General features: G+C 43.8%; 1 protein-coding gene across 1 annotated transcript; it reads left to right on the top strand.

The window, feature by feature from the left end:
• Window positions 1-99: 99 nt before the first annotated feature.
• Window positions 100-16,286, top strand: rpap2 (RNA polymerase II associated protein 2). The gene is made up of 12 exons (XM_072669042.1): window positions 100-158; window positions 391-436; window positions 632-746; window positions 1,831-1,929; window positions 3,491-3,556; window positions 3,645-3,733; window positions 4,475-4,510; window positions 5,088-6,006; window positions 6,846-6,937; window positions 8,179-8,259; window positions 9,919-9,987; window positions 16,057-16,286. Exons 1-12 carry the CDS (start codon window positions 107-109, stop codon window positions 16,220-16,222), a joined length of 1,830 nt encoding a protein of 609 aa, XP_072525143.1. The 5' UTR covers window positions 100-106; the 3' UTR covers window positions 16,223-16,286.
• Window positions 16,287-16,618: the final 332 nt, after the last annotated feature.

The following is a 16,618-nucleotide window of genomic DNA, read 5'->3' as shown; positions in this document are numbered from 1 at the left end:
AGCTAAGCTACGCTCCAATTTCCTCTTTCCCAGTGAGTTCACTACTTAGGGAACAAGGGGAGGATTTGAGACGGAGCCTTTCCGATTTGTTTTGAAGGCAGAAAGCATGGACGCCGGCGAGAAGAGGAAAGTTCGCTCATCTAAGAGCAAAAAGAAAGGCGAGTTACTGCGGTTTGCGTTAAGAACGAGCCGTAAATATTAGCCTAACTTAGCTAGCTACCTGTTTAAGGGGGGTTAGTGTACAGCTAGCTTGCTAACTTAGCTATTCTAGCTAGCTAGGGCCCTTGAGGCATGGTGAGCTCAGCTCTGATGACTTGCTAGTTGGACTCCAGCAGGTCAGCTGAGCTTCATGTGAGGCAGCACTGAGTAGGTTGTTGATGTGTATTGCAGGTGGGAAGGATCCTCCAGCGAGGTCAGCTGCAGAGGAGGCCAGGAGGTAAGCCCTGTACCTGAAGAAAGCTCTTAGTAATGGCATGCCTACAGTTTCATAAGTGATGGGGTCAGTTTCCCAGGCCCTGTTTATTTATGAGACCCTGATTATAAGCCTAAGCCCTAGACCAACTGACCCGGGTGTTTTGAGGGGTTCGGAGACTTGTTGAGTTGGTCTGAGCTGACCCTGCTTTGTTCACAGGAGGGAGGTTTTGAAGGAGACGCTGAGAGAGAAGTTGGAGTTGGAGCGGAGGGCCCGTCAAGTGGTGGAGCGCCTGCTGGACGATGGTGTGGCCGAGGACTTTCTTATTGACTGTGTAAGAGAGCAGACCCGGGTTACCCAGTAAATCCCTTGGGTGAGGCTGTGGGATGCTGGCCGGCACGAGCGGCTGGGCCCAGCGCCTTCCTCAGAGCGCGGTGGCCGCCTGGTGACGGTGCACCGGCGGCAATGGGCGGTGGATGGGAGGGACGGTCTTCAATTGACTCCCAGGGTCGGGAGCATTGCGTGTGATGGGGGGAGGGTACTAATGAGTGGATTGGGTAATTGGATCTCGAAAATTGCGGTAAATAAATAAATAAGTCCAGAATTTCTCAGAATTTCAACTTATGACCAAAGTGCGATGCACAGCCAGACACCGGCTTCTGGCAGCAGCGTTCCTGAGGAATCTCAGCCCGTCCCTCATGGGCAGCGGCCCCCGGCAACCACCTTCAGACCACTCCAGATTCTTCCTGGACGTCTTCTGAAACCAAGCCCTGGTGGACTTCGAGGTATGCTAGGGATCACTGTCCAGTTGAAAGGTCCAATGACGGCCAAGCTTCAGCTTCCTCACAGAAGGCCTGAGGTTTCCTCCTTTGATTGATGTCCTGATACTTGATTGAATCCGCCTTGCTGGGCGATAGTGTGACGGACGAGTTTCTCGTTGACTGTGTAGGAGTACAAACTCAGGTTCCAGCTTAAGGATGAGCAAAACCGCTGCTTTCGGATCCAGGACAGGAGTAACAAGGGCCGAGGCTAATATGCGGATTCAGCAAAGCAGCCCTAGAACATCACAGACGGCGGTAGACTGCGGGTTCTTTTCAGCGTATGCTTCATACTTCCTCATCCAGCTGCTGCTCCATAGGCCCGAAAAGGTCCAGTGATGTTGCATGTCGCTCCAGAGAACAGAATCCCAGAGCCTTTTGAAATGGGTTTTGCCGTGTGCTGACTCATCACAGCTCCAGATGGGTTTCTGTTGGTGTTTTGATGCATGAAGGTCTTCATATTATCCAACAGACAGAAGCTGTGATGGCCAGTCTGTCACTGATGTGTTCTGAATGCACTGTAAACTGAATCACAGTCACAGTCTATATCAGCAGTATTTGTTTCCTGTTGTTCTGACGTTGTGAATCCCTCTGCTTCAGGCTCGACTCATCACCCCAGCCAACTACAAAGATGCAGTGGAGGAACGCGCCATCGTCCGAATGTGTGGATATCCTGTATGTCCCAACAAGCTGACCAGTGTAAGAAGCCCTTTTATATTAAAAGTGATGAAGCACTCAGGGCTGGCTGATACTGGTGTATCTTTTATATTGTGATACTTTCCAAATATCATATCATATGGAAATCTGCTCTTACAATCTGTGATATTATTGTTAAGGTTAGTAATAAAAAATATTTATTTAGTTTCTGTGAATTTAAACAGTCCGAAGCGCAAGGTAAGTAATGGACGCCCCAGCTAACAATTCTTCATCGTCTTGTCGCTGGTTCCCAGGTGGACTCCTGCATTGCACATATGAGCTCTAATTAATAATCAATAATTATTCCTTTCAGCCTGGCTGGATGAAGAGGATCATAGAGCTCATATGTGCAATGTCTACACTTTGCCAAATGCTTTGGTTATGAAAGCCAGTGATTATGAAGTTTTTGAGTACTCAATCTACTGTGTTTTTTTATATTTATTTATTTACTTATTTATTTACTTATTTTTTTCATTTTATTTATTAATTTTCCTTTCCAATTTTAGAGATCCAATTACCCAATGTACCCTTCCCCCATCACATGCAGTGCTCCCGATACTAAGAGTCAAGGGAGGACCCACCCAGCCACCTCCCTCCAGCCCAGCCACCTCCCTCCAGCCCAGCCACCGCCCACCCAGCCACCTCCCTCCAGCCCAGCCACCACCCTCCCAGCCACCTCCCTCCGGCCCAGCCACCACCCTCCCAGCCACCTCCCTCCGGCTGACCTCTTTTAGCCTCTTGATGCCAGTGCAATGTCACCAGGCGACCCACCCGCTCTGAGGAAAGCACTGGGCCCCGACGCTGGGCCCCCAGCATTCATGGATTCGAGCCAGTGATCCTCAGGTCATAATGTCAGCACCTTAACCTCCTGCCCCTCTCAGACCCCCTCTCAGACCCCCTCTCTATGCAGTCTTTAATGAATAGCTGAGCCAGTGCCCCCTACTAGCCCTAACTTTTTTGGTGTCTCTATTGTCGCTACCCAGTGGAAATCTCGAGACTTGGGTACCATTGCCTCGCTCTCCTCTCCACCTTCTCGAACCCTCTGGTCCAGAGATGTTGTCTTTTTTTTGTGCTTTGAGAAGATTAAAGTTGGTCTGAGGGGTTTCTGCGGACAACTTCTCTAGATGATGGTCATCTTTCGTGGGTTTTCTCAAGTCCCTCCCGCAGCTTTACGCAAGGGGACCCTGGAGGTCCTCCCTCTTGAACTTCCTACCCCCAGTTTTTTATTCTCGATTTTCTTTTTTAATTATTTATTTATTTTTTTTCATTTTCATTTAATTGAAATTGTAATTTATATATTTATTTATATATTTATTTATTGTGTGTGTTGGTTTATGATTGTATGGGCTCTTAGGTGTTGTATTTTACATGGATGTTTCTTGATTTGTGAATGCTTGAGTCTATGTTGCAAGATAAAAAATAAAATAGACAGCTTAGCACAGCATGTTGCTAACCAGTTAACGGCTCACAGCTTAAGCTTTCTGTGTGGAATTTGAGCTAGATGACCTGCTGAGGATGTGGGAGTGTTAATATGTCATATTAATGTCAGTGGTGTGTGTTTCAGGTTCCTGCTCAGCAGTATAAAATCTCCACCAAGACCAATAAAGTGTACGACATCACGGAGCGTAAGGTACTGAAGTGTTTAGAGAGTGCTTAGAACATCCTGAAGTTCCTCCTGATCCTAAAACTCCCTAAAACGTCTGTTTTCCTGTTTTCAGTGCTTCTGTAGCAACTTCTGCTACAAAGCCTCAAAGTCATTCGAGCTCCAGATTTCGAAGTCACCGCTCTGGCTGAGGAAAGAGGAGAGGTAGCAACTTTTTCTGACTCACTGTTCACCTACTGTCACAGTAAATACTCATTCAGAGGGGGGTTTGGTGTGAAACTGAGCTTCACTGTAGAGAAGCTGACCCACTCTGATCTCTCTGCAGTGGAGGTGAATGGAAGCAGGCGTCGGTCGCCATGGCTACAACACTGATACAGCCCATAATTTATTACCTATCCAAACCCACCAGTGAAGCTACAACACAAGTCTTCTGAGTTTTATATGGAATGATGATGATGATGATGATGATGAGGGTAAAATAGTGAATAGAGAATCTGAACTAATCCAGTTCTCTTTAGGGACTACTTTCTGTAGCTGCACTACACCCTGCAGCATGTATCCCTCCACCATTTTAATGATCTGATTTTAAAAGCAGGTTCTAGAGCCGAACTCTTCTCAGAACTCTGGTAGAACAGTGTCTCAGGCATCAGGCAGCGTCTTCATCACCATTAGGTGAAGAACTTTCTGTGAGGAGCTTTTATTATTATTAGAGCTTCAGATGTCTGCTTCCCTTCACCTCCACTGTAGAACCACAGCTCTGACTGGGTAGGGTTATCTAGAACCGAGCATTTCAAAACCACCAAACCCCTCAAACTAAATTTAATCACTTAATAATGCAGGAATTGTGAAAAATCTGATATTTTAATATTAATAGATTAATCTTGTTATCAATAATAATGTTTGTTACAATTATGAATGAACATTCTGCCTCTGTTTTCTATTTAGACCTCCTGAGATCAAGCTGATGAAAAAGGGAGATGGGTATGTTAACACCCTTTTTTAAATATATTGATTAATTCACCAATGAAATGACGATTAACAAATATGAATATGAAAAATATCAGCATTGGCCAAAATGTCCTATTAATGCATCTGATATATTTATATTCTATATATTTTGGCCGGTCAACACCCCACCTTATCCCAAAAGTATTAGATGGAGCACCACCACCACCACCATCATTCCCTAGAACACAGTCTTTCCACTGCTCCACAGCTCAATGCTGGGGGGGCTTTATACCCCTCTACTAGCCCATGTTTGGCATTAGGCAGCATGGTAGCACCAATAGGGTCACGTTCTCTGCTCCAGAGAGTCCTATTCTATTGGCAGTACTTCTCTAGACTAGACAAGGTGTGTGTGTGTGTGTGTGTGTGTGTGTGTGTGTGTGTGTGTGTGTGTGTGTGTGTGTGTGTGCGCATGCATGCATGCATTTGCACATCTGTGTGAGCTATGGCTGCAATGGCTTGAAGTAGCCAAATGCATTCATTAGAAGGGGTGTCCACAAACATTTGGACACACAGTGTGTCAAATTCTTCTGTTCATCTCCCTTGTCTTTAGAGGCAGCTCTGGTTTGGAGATAAAGTTGGCAGACAGACCGGTGAGTGAAGGGGACATTGAGAATCCAAACCCAGAACAATTGGAGCGTCGTGGAGATTCAAGTGGTCCAAGTGATGCCAGTGATGTTGAACAGGACTATGTGTCCAGCGTGGTGCCTGGAGAGCGCCCGAAAGCTCGGGTGCACTGGGGAGAACTGCCCAAACGGGATGGAGGGAGCGGAGAGGTGAGATTACACAAAGGACAAAGTATTGCAAAGGATAAGCGACAGCAAAATCTGAAACCAGAGACAGAAAACCCAGCGAGACCCAACCAGTCCTCAGGACCTTCTCCAAAACAGCCTGACCTTCATAGCTCTCCAGCTGTGGAGGAAACTACAAAGCTTCTGGACCAGGTTGCTCTGTCGGACGGCTCTCCATCAGCGGTCACTCCAGAGAACACCACTGCTAATGACACCATAGGCACTTCTGACCCTGACCTAAACATCTCACATGTTGGTATGAGTAAGAAGAGTGCGGCTGGGCTCAAAAGTCTACTGAAGAGCCACGTGAAATCAAAGGCCGAAGCTCCAGGGGTCAAGCTCAGCCTGCTGCAAAGCCTTAGGATGACTTTGACGGAATGGAGAAGCGAGGAGACTATGAGGTTTCTATACGGACCTGATTTCATCTCCCAGGCTGAACCCACAGCACAGAGTGAGGAAGAAGAGGAGCTGGACGAAGATGACCTGGAGGACATTGCGGACAGTACAGCGGATACAGATCGGCGCTCTGCAGGAGGTCCAGCTCGGCCCACCGCTGCCACTCCTGATTATGAAACTCTGAAAAAAGAGGCAGAGCTGCTGGACGTCAGGGTGCAGGAATTCTATAAAGGAGTGTGTGTCCTGCCTGAGGAGACTAAGATGGAAGAGAGTAAAGAGACGGAGGTGAGTGTCTATACAGGCGTACAGGACAAAAGTATTGGGACACACCTCCTAAAACCTCAGTTGTAGTTCTGTATGTAATAGGAGACACCGCTGCACCAACCACAAGAAGTCAGCTGGTGAAATTTAGACCTTCCCTCCTAGATCTTCCTCCATCAGCTGTGAGTGGTGTTATTATTGAACAGTGGAAGAGTTTAGGAGGAACAGCTCACAGAGAGCAGCTCAGTGAACCACCGAGTGTCTGTCAGACCACGTAAAGATACAGAGCGGGGTCAGGGCCGAGTGCTGAGCTCAGAGCAGAGTGCAGAAAAGCCTCCAACTGACTCAGTAACTGCAGCAGAGCTCCAGACCTGCTGCTGCTGGTAGAGCTTAGAGCAAAGGAGGACCAGCTCCATATTAATACAGCCTATGGGTTTAGAATGAGATGCCGTAAAGGCCACTGTAGGTGCAATGTGTAGGTGTCTCAATACTTTTGTCCATTTATTACATTTTATATTTGAATTGTCTACAAGTTGTGTTCTGGACATGACTACTGAACACTATTATAAAAATACTCTATGGAAGTTGTGGACTGAGGCCAGTCCTGATATTTTTGTGAGCAGAATTGCTGTTTATTTTTTATTATTCAGAACATCGAGGCTTTGGGGGGTTTATTACTGCAGGATAATACACTGATGATTTACCATGTGTTTGCATTTGCATATCAACAGCTCTGTGGTCATTTTCAAAAATTTGCAGAGTGCACTTCCTCAGAGTCCTGATGTGGGCGCTACATGCAAGCTTTTCAGACTCAAGCTCAACCAAACTTGGACCTAATTCGTTTCACTATTGTCTGTCTGCAGGGTGGTGCTAAAGATCCCCCTCTGCCGCCGGTGGATTCTCACGCTCAGCGCCTCATCCAGAAGCGTATAGCAGTGGAGAAACTCAGCAGAAGGTTTTTCATTTTTACTCTTTGAAAATGTTGTTTATATTGTTTTTACTACCGTTACCCCTTAAACTATCATGTGGTTATTGAGGTGGTGGTGATGTTGTTGTTGTTGTTGTTGTTGTTGTTGTTTTGCTTATTATTATTGTCAGTGCTGGATATGATTCAGTAACTGATATGAAACTGTTATGTAAGTTAGGTAGTCACATGAGATTTAGGAACTGGAGTGCTTTCAGTGAGACATGAGAATGGTAGTCGTGCACCTTTTGTGTTTTCGGTTTCTTGAAGCGAAGGTTTAATTAAATTTATTTGTATTTATGTAATTAAATTAGCACAACTGGAGGGTATGTTATCTTTTGAGATGGATAACTTTTTTATTTTATATATATATAACACAGACCTAATATTGCAAGCTCTTATAATATAGGTGGAATTTCCAGGGTGTGGAGTTAAAGCCCCCACAATAATTATTTATTAATGAGATGCAATTTGATCACCTAAACCCACCAACCAACCCCATGAACCCCTAAACCCCCAAAAACCAGACTCTGTGCACAACTCCCAAACCCAACCCAACTAACCACTCCAAGGCCACCCCAAACCCAACCTTACTAACCACTCCAAACTCACCCCTACTAACCACCCCAAGCCCACCCTTACTTACCACCCCAAGCCCACCCTTTCTAACCACTCCAAGTAACCACCTAACTACCCACTCCAAGCCCACCCTTACTTACCACTCCAAGCCCACCCTTACTGACCACCCCAAACTCACCCTTACTAACCACCCCAAACTCACCCCTACTAACCACTCCAAGTAACCACCTAACTACCCACTCCAAGCCCACCCTTACTTACCACTCCAAGCCCACCCTTACTGACCACCCCAAACTCACCCTTACTGACCACCCCAAACTCACCCTTACTAACCACCCCAAACTCACTCCTACTACCCACTCCAAGTAACCACCTAACTACCCACTCCAAGCCCACCCTTACCACCCCAAGCCCACCCTTTCTAACCACCCCAAACTCACCCCTACTACCCACTCCAAGTAACCACCTAACTACCCACTCCAAGCCCACCCTTACTAACCACTCCAGGCCCATCCCTACCAACCTCCTCATTAACCCCCCTTATCCAACCCTGTTGAGTACATCTCCACCCCATTGCTGTTGTGCATTTACGTCTAACTGTACACATCCACAGTTCTTCTCACTGTCTGAGCCTGTGCTGTGATCTGCTCTAGCTTGCAGGACATCGCCGGCCCCCTGCGTTTGACCATGAGTGAGATTATCAACGACATCAACAACTTGGTCAGAACTTTCAGGTGAGCAGAATCCCTCAGCGGCTAAACCCACAAATAATGTGCCTTTAATTTCTAGAACCTTAAAGAAATACACCAGCAGTGTTCAACCTGACCTGTTCCCTGCTAGATCTGCACCCTACTGTTCATCTTGTTTTTAGTGAAGAAAAGAAAACCCACGGACTCAGAAAACACTAATAGAAAAGCTGATGCCTCAAAGGACACTTGCAGTAGATGCCAACGGGCCCTTGACCAGCACCTGTCCACTGGCTTCTATTGTACGCGTTCTTTAAGACAACAGCCCCTCTTTATTTATTTTATTTACAGTGTCATTTATTACACTGTAATTTACATTACAGTTTATTTCTGAATACTGGAAAACGCGTCACACTTATCAGCCGTGTTAATTAATGGTATGATGCAGATGCAGATGCAGTAGGAGATGAAAATCAGGCTGAAATACACCGGTGTAAACCTGTTAAATACTCAGACATTCCACCGTGCTACCAGAGCGCAGCGCAGTAATATCTCTGAAAACCATCAGTGGGACTTTTTAGTCAGAAGTGTGAGGTTATTTTAGTCCTCACACAGTCCTGAATAGTGATTGGTCATAGAGGTGTTGAGAAAGGAAGTTGTGGGTCACACTTTGCAGCGGATTTATAGGGGCCCTGAAGGACCACTTCACTCTTAGCTTCCAGGAATTGATCTCCTCCTGTTGAGAGTCACTAAATCTGAGCCCCGCACACAAGGGCACAACAGCACTGAAAACGGACTGCATTATACATGTATGAGGGATGTTGCCAGATGTGAGTACATTATTCAGCATGAATGCAAATACAGCTCTGTGAAAAACTATTGGCCCCTTCCCAGTTTTGTCTATTTTTGCCATGTGTTTACTTTTATTTGTATTTTTTTATATATATATATATATATATATATATATATATATATATATATATATATATGATGAAGACAGCACAAGTAAGCACACAGTGCAGCTTTTAAATGATTATGCTATTTATTCTAGATAAGGTTTACTCGAAAGCTGTATTACCCATGGGTATAAACCCAAGGGTTGGGTTCAATTCTGCTATAGCCACGCCCAGTATATGTCCAAGTTTCTTCAGGCACCCCTTCTAATGAATGCATTCAGCTACTTTAAGTTACACTCATTGCTGACACCGATGTGCAAATGCACACACTGACACACAACTTGTCTAGTCCCTGTAAAGAAGGACTGCCAATAGAATGCCTCATGCCAGGAGTGGGCTTGAGAGGTATAGAGCACCCCCCAGCAGCATTGAGCTGTGGAGCAGTGGACGAACTGTGTCCTCTGGAATAATGGATGGTGGTGGAGCTCCATCCAGCACTTTTGACTTGAGACGAGTTGGGGATGATGAGGTGGGGTGGTGATCATCATCATCCAACGTCCTGAACTCACTAATGCTGCAATACGGTCAAATCTTCACAGCAGTGCTCCTCCAAAATCTACTAGAAAGCCTTCTTCCTTGCACAGTAGAGACAGTTACTCCAACAAAAGCAGGAGAAACTCTTTTAATACCCTTGATTTTAGAAAAAAAATATGAATAAGCAGATGTCCCAATACTTTTGTCCATAGATGCTGATTTTAAAGGTGTTACTAAAGCGTTACTGATGAGGTTATAAATGTGCCTTCTTTTCCAGACTGACCAACGTTAACATAATTCACAAGCCTCCAGAGTGGACCTTGATTGCAGTGGTTCTTCTGTCAGTGTAAGTCTCCTCTTCTTTGTCTTGGCCTTATAATTATATGACTGCATATGGTCATATTGCCCACTCCTATATCCATATTTAAAGGAGCTTTCATGAAGGGCAGTCTGCAGTTTGAAGGTGTAAATAAAAGGTCTTATAATACTTAGAATACTGAGCACCGCATGAGACGCCCAGAAGCACAGACTGAACATTTTGGACCTTTAGAATCAGAATCGAGATCCGACACTGAAGTTCCCGAGATCGAATAAATCCATGTGGCCGTTCTTGGGAAGGTAAAGCGTGTGCTGGTATTTAATGATGGACTTCAGTGGAAGTGAGGGCGGTGTGTTTGTGCTCTGTGTTTTGCTGTTATCTGATGACGGCTGCTGATTAGAGTTTATGGCGGTTTGGTGACCTGCTGTGCGGCGGCAGTGAAAGCATGCCGTGGAGGAGCGCAGCAGCTGGAGTGCAGGAGCGTCGGAGAAACTGACTGGGGAAATCAGGGAGCATTGTTTTCTCTGCAGGAACACCCAGTCAGTAAAGCCATTACACCAGAGTGATTTGTGTGTGTGTCTAAGAGCTTGTGTGTGTCATCTGAACCCATGAGCCAAAAAAAATGAGGCCACCAGCCTCCTATACTGCTGTCCCTACTACTACAAGACCTCTGGAGGTGGTATCTGTGGTATTCCAGCAGATCCTCTAAGTTGGGAGGTGGAACCTCCATGAATCTTGTTTGTCCAGCACGTTCCACAGATGCTCCGTCAGATTGCGATCTGGGGAATTTGGAAGCCTAGTCAGCGTCTTGAACTCTTTGTCGTGGTCCTCAACCGTTCCTAAACAATGTGGCCATGCAGTGTGGCAGGGGCATCATCCTGCTGAAAGCCTGCAGGCTACCATCACCGTGAATAGGTGTACCTGGTCCATAACTGTGTTTAGGTGGGTGACAAAACATGTCAAACTGACGTTCACGCGAACTTCAGGACCTACAGTTTCCCAGCAGAACATCTTACCAGTGCATCTTTCCATCACTTCCAAAGTCCTTATGCTTAGAAAGCTTATTGTTTATCACGATAACAAAATTTATCATGATACGATAAAATATCGTCATATTGCCCAGCTCTAGTACCTAGCACCAAGACTTTCCAGCAGATCCTCTAAGGTGGGAGGTGGACTCTTCATGGATCGGACGTGTTTCTCACAGATGCTTCATTCGATTGAGATCTGGTGGAGTTGGAGGCCAAACCACCTTGAACTGTCACACTCCTCAGACCTCCATACCTGGTCCATAATGGTGTTTAGGTGGGTGGCAAAACGTGTCAAACTGACGTTCACACGAACTTCAGGACCTACAGTTTCCCAGCCGAACATCTTGCCAGTGCATCCTTCCATCACTTCCAAGGTCCAGTTCTGCTCCTCAGGCATTTCTTCTGAAATCAAAGGTAATATTAAGACAAAGCCTTAATGTTGGAACATTGCTGTGAGGAGGATTTGAGTGCATTCAGCCACATAAGAGCATCAGTGAGGTCAAGTACTGATGTTAGATGATTGGTTCTACCAATCCAGATCATCCCAAAGCTTTTGGATGGAGTTCTGTCATCACTCCAGAGAACCCGGTTCCACAGTCTGCTGCTCCACAGCCTTTATACCGCTCTGGCCCAGGCCTGGCATTGAGCACGGTGGCCTTAGTAAGCTTGATTTCGCCAAAGTATCGTTTTTAGGGTTGGAAGAGATTATGATCTAGAAGTGGCCAGATTGCAAACAGACAATAAACTAGATCTGTTGTTGGATATGTAATATATCTATTCATAAAAATGCCCACCTCTAATGTAAACATCTCCTCCTCCTCCTCCTCCTCATCCTCCTCCAGCGCTCCGTGTTCAGCAACTGTTTGAATCATCTCTAGTGCTGGTATGTCTCGAAGAGGAACGACAGAAAGGTGGATTTTGTGTGTGTGTGTGTGTGTGTGTGTGTGTGTGTGTGTGTGTGTGTGTGTGTGTGTGTGTGTGTTTTTTTGTAGCAGAGGTGGCTCCGGCTGCTGTTTGTACTGCAGCAGATGGTGTGTGTGACTTCCCCAGGTTTTATGAAGGCTCTGAGGAGTTCCGTGCTGCTCCCGTCTGAGTCAACACACCCTCCGCCTTTATCTCGGCCTGATTGGTTGCGGATCCGTGATAGAATAGCAGCAGCATGGGAATTATTCCACCTGAGGATTTACACCCCCTCTCCCCAGAGCTGCTGAAAAACAAGGCTCTGATTTATCATTTACTCCAGCAGGGCCGTTCTGCCAGGGCACTTCTGCTTCACAACAACACCGCCAACAGTTTTCACACGTTTGTTGGGTTTTTCTGTCTCTCGCACGTTGTAAAATGTGCTTACTCGTATGTTAGGTCGACGTGTCAGATTTGCAGTTGTGCGAAACTACTTCCTTTTGTGAGATTGTAAGAAAGCAGTTGACTTTTCACTGCAGACAAAAGAAAGAGGAGTCATTTTAGCCTCTTAAATATAGAAACAATATTATTCATATTACTGAATCAGTCTGAGCAGAGAATTCATAGTGGATACTGAATAATTTATCATAATTACTGAATACTTCAAAGTAAATACTGACTAATTTATAGTAGATGCTGGATAAATCATAGTGGATACTGAATAATTAATCATAGTTACTGAGTAAGTCATAGTGGATACTGGAAAATTTGTAGTGGATGCTGAATAATTTATCGTATTTACTGAATACTTCAAAGTGGATACTGGCTAATTCATAAGGGATGTTGGATAATTCATAGTGGATACTGTATTCAACAAAGATCCTGAAAGCTTATGGTAGTTAATGAGTACTTCATAGTATATTCTGGATAATTCAGAGTGGATGCTGGATAATTCAGAGTGGATGCTGGATAATTCAGAGTGGATGCTGGATAATTCAGAGTGGATGCTGGATAATTCATAGTAGATGCTGGATAACTCATGGTGGATACTGGATAATTTATCGTATTTACTGAATACTTCAAAGTGGATACTGGCTAATTCATAAGGGATGTTGGTTAATTCATAGTGGATACTGAATTCAACATAGATCCAGAATAATAATCATAGTTATTGAATACTTCATAGTAGATTCTGGAAAATTTATAGTAGATGCTGGATGAATCCTTGTGGATGCTGAAAAATTCATAGTGGATACTGAATTCAACATAAATACTGAATTCAACATAAATACTGAATAATAATCATAGTTACTGAACGCTTCAAAGTGGATACTGACTAATTCATAATAAATGTTGGATAATTCATAGTGGATACTGAATCATTTATTGTAGTTACTGAATACTTCATAATAGATTCTGGATAATTCATAGGGGATACTGGAGAATTCATAGTGGATACTAGATAATTTATCATAATTACTGAATACTTCAAAGTAGATTTCCAAAAGTCCAAAGTGACTTATTCATAGTGGTTAAAGAGTAATTCATAGTTGACACTAAATTCAATTGGATACTGAATAATTTATAATAGTTACTGAATACTTCATAGTGGATACTGACTAAATCATGATAGTTGTTGGATAATTGATAGTGGATACTGGATAATTTATAGTGGATACTGAATTCAACATAGATACTGAATTATGCGTAGTAGAGGCTAAATAATTCATACTGGATGCTAAATTTAATGTACATACAGAATAAGTCTTAATAGTTCTGAATAATCCATAGTAATTACTGAATAATTCATACTAGGTACTGAACAATTGATACTAGATACAGAACAATTCATACTGGATTCTGAACAGTTCATAGTTATTCAGTATGTAGAGGATTATTGATACTAGGTGCTGAATAATTCATAATACATACTGAATAATGCAAAACAAAAAAAGTTTAATTTCTTTATAACATTTGTGTTTTTGCTTAATTCGGAGAAACTTCCTAAACTCACAAACCGGATCTCCTAGACTATTTTGTTAATGTGAAAGATGCACGTTTCTACATCCTCAGTCCTTCAGTACATCAGAGCCTCAGTGCAGCAGGTCTGCCTCCACCTGACCTGAGGGGAGCCGGTTTCCTGTTGCTGTTTCAAAAGTGATTTGAGATGCTGAGTGAGAAGCTTCACCATCATTTCTGGATTACTCTTACAATGTTCTTCTCCATATCTCCATCTCCCACTAAGATTATGATTCAGATGATCACATGCTCGCGTGGGTTTCCTTCTCTAAACGCTGTAAATATTTAGATACGATGCTGGTTAACAGGCAACTAACAGTTCGGCCTGCTGTTCAGCGCTGATTAGAGTTGCGCAATCTGTCGTTTACATTAAAAGTCATCTAGATCGCGATGGATGATCTGCTGCTACGGAGTTCTTACAAATAAAAGAACCAGATAAGATCTTTGGAAGCTGCAAAACATGACCTTTACAAGCGAAATGATCAGTAATCAACATTAGTGTCAGTTGGGGGTCACTATAAGGGTATGATGATAAATAGTTTTGGTCTTTGTTTACCTGTTTTAAGGGAATTTCTGTAGCAGAATTGTCTTTTTTCTGTTGTAACAGAATTTTGCATCATTTATTATCATCTGCTGATACAATAAGACACTTTCATGATGGAAATAAAGTAAAAACATGTAGAAACGCATCTTATAATATTCTAACAGTCTCACAATGAGAAATATGAGGATGATATATGCAAATCATATGCAAATATTTTGCCACCCATTGTCCAGTGACATGGTGAGTGTAAATAAGTAAATATAATAATCCTATAATAATAATTTAATTGATGAATTTAACATGAATTGAACCATAAAACGGCTTTATGAGCTTTGTACCTAATTTATTGTATGTTAATAATTAAGGATGTGATTTACACTATATGGACAAAATTATTGGGACACTTGCTTATTCAGAAATCAAGGGTATTAAAGGAGCTTATCCTGCTTTTGTTGGAGTATCTGTCTCTACTGTCCAGGAAAGAAGGCTTTCTACAAGGCTTTCTGTGAGGATTTGATGGCATACGATGACGAGAGCATAAGTGAGGTCCGGGTGTTGGATGATGATCACCACCCCACCTCATCATCCCAAACTCATCCCAAACGTACTGGATGGAGCTCGACCATCCGTCATTCCAGAGAACACAGTTCTTCCACTGCTCCACAGCTCAATGTTGGGGGGGCTTTATATACCCCCCTCTAGCCCACGCCTCTAGCATTGGGCAGCATGGTGTCAGTAGGTTCATGTTCATCAGCTCCTTGTTCAAAAAATGGGTGCAACGTAGAGATGCTGAATGCATTTATTTGGAGGGGTGTCCACAAACTTTTGGACACCTAGTTTATTTACACTTTTTAAAAAATGAGGGTGCCAGAAATGTTTTTTTTTAGCAGTGCCATAGAAGAGCCACTTTTGACTTCATAGAAAAGTGTTAAGGGTACCAATGTAAAGGTTCTTTTACAAAACTGGTTCTTATGTGGCATCGCTCATAGAACCATTCGTAGTGCCTTCATTTTTAAGAGTGTACACTTCTCACCAGGGGTGCACATACTTGTTCAAGGCTGTATTTGCATTCAGTATATTTGCCAATATCTCAGTTTCTGCAGCAGAGCAACACCGTAGAAGAACCTCCTGGACTTTTAGGACCATTCAGTGGCTCTTTAGGGAATCAAATGATTCAGTCAGTGATTCGTTATAGAACCTGTGAGATGTGAGTGTGAGGGAACTGCACTGATGAAAGCTCCAGCTAGATTTTTGCTAGAAGCCTCTGAGGAACCTCAGTTTTTAGGAGTGTGATGGTGGACAGGTGCAGTGTGAGTTCGATGGGTGTGTTGGGTTGAGTTTGTGTGCTAATAGATGGCTCTCTGTTTCCGTTCATGAATAATTTGGATGCCAGTCAAGCGATCGCCGTGCAATTAGCTGGTACTGCTTTGTTCAGAGGAGATTAATAATGGAGAAGCTGCTGAAACAGTAGAGCAGATGGAAACCGAGCTGCTCCGGTGTTTTTATCCCGAGAGGAAGATGGACTGTCTTCGAAGGGCTGTCCTGATTACTCGATTTTTCAACAGCAGTTAAGTGTGTTGTGTGTTTGCATGTTTTGGGCAGGTTAACCGAAGTCTCGCCGGTGCTGAAGGAGTCCATGGCCACACCGTCTTCGGTGGAGTACATTTCATCTCTCATGAAGGAGCTCAGACTGAAAGACCAGGATCTACACAACCTTGTTCTGCTTTTCAGACCACCCCGGCAGATCTCCTCCACCCACTTGCTCTGACTGAACACTGAGCTTTAAATGTTCTGGACTGAAATCATGCATCAATAAAGTGTCACACCACAAACTTCATGTTTTATTTTAGATTTTTTTAAAACTTGCCCATCCTCTGGTGCGTGGTGATCATGGTGATCATCAAAAGGTGGCAGATGTTTCCTTCTGGCTCAAAAAAAGTATCAATCTATATGTCTTTCTGTTAATTTTTTTTGGACAAAAGTATTGGGACACCTGCTCGTTCATCGTTTCTTCTGAAATCTAGGCTATTAAAATGAGCTGATCCTGCTTTTGTTGGAGTAACTGTCTCTACTGTCCAGGGTGGAAGGCTTTTTACTAGGTTTTGGAGGAGCAACAAGAGCGTTAGTGAGGTCAGGATGTTGGATGGATGATTACCACCTCTCC

Source organism: Salminus brasiliensis, chromosome 23 (genome assembly GCF_030463535.1).
Source record: "Salminus brasiliensis chromosome 23, fSalBra1.hap2, whole genome shotgun sequence".
In the NCBI taxonomy this organism is placed as follows: domain Eukaryota; kingdom Metazoa; phylum Chordata; class Actinopteri; order Characiformes; family Bryconidae; genus Salminus; species Salminus brasiliensis.
The sequence above is the reverse complement of the archived record's forward strand: the minus strand, read 5'-3'. Positions and strand labels throughout refer to the sequence as shown.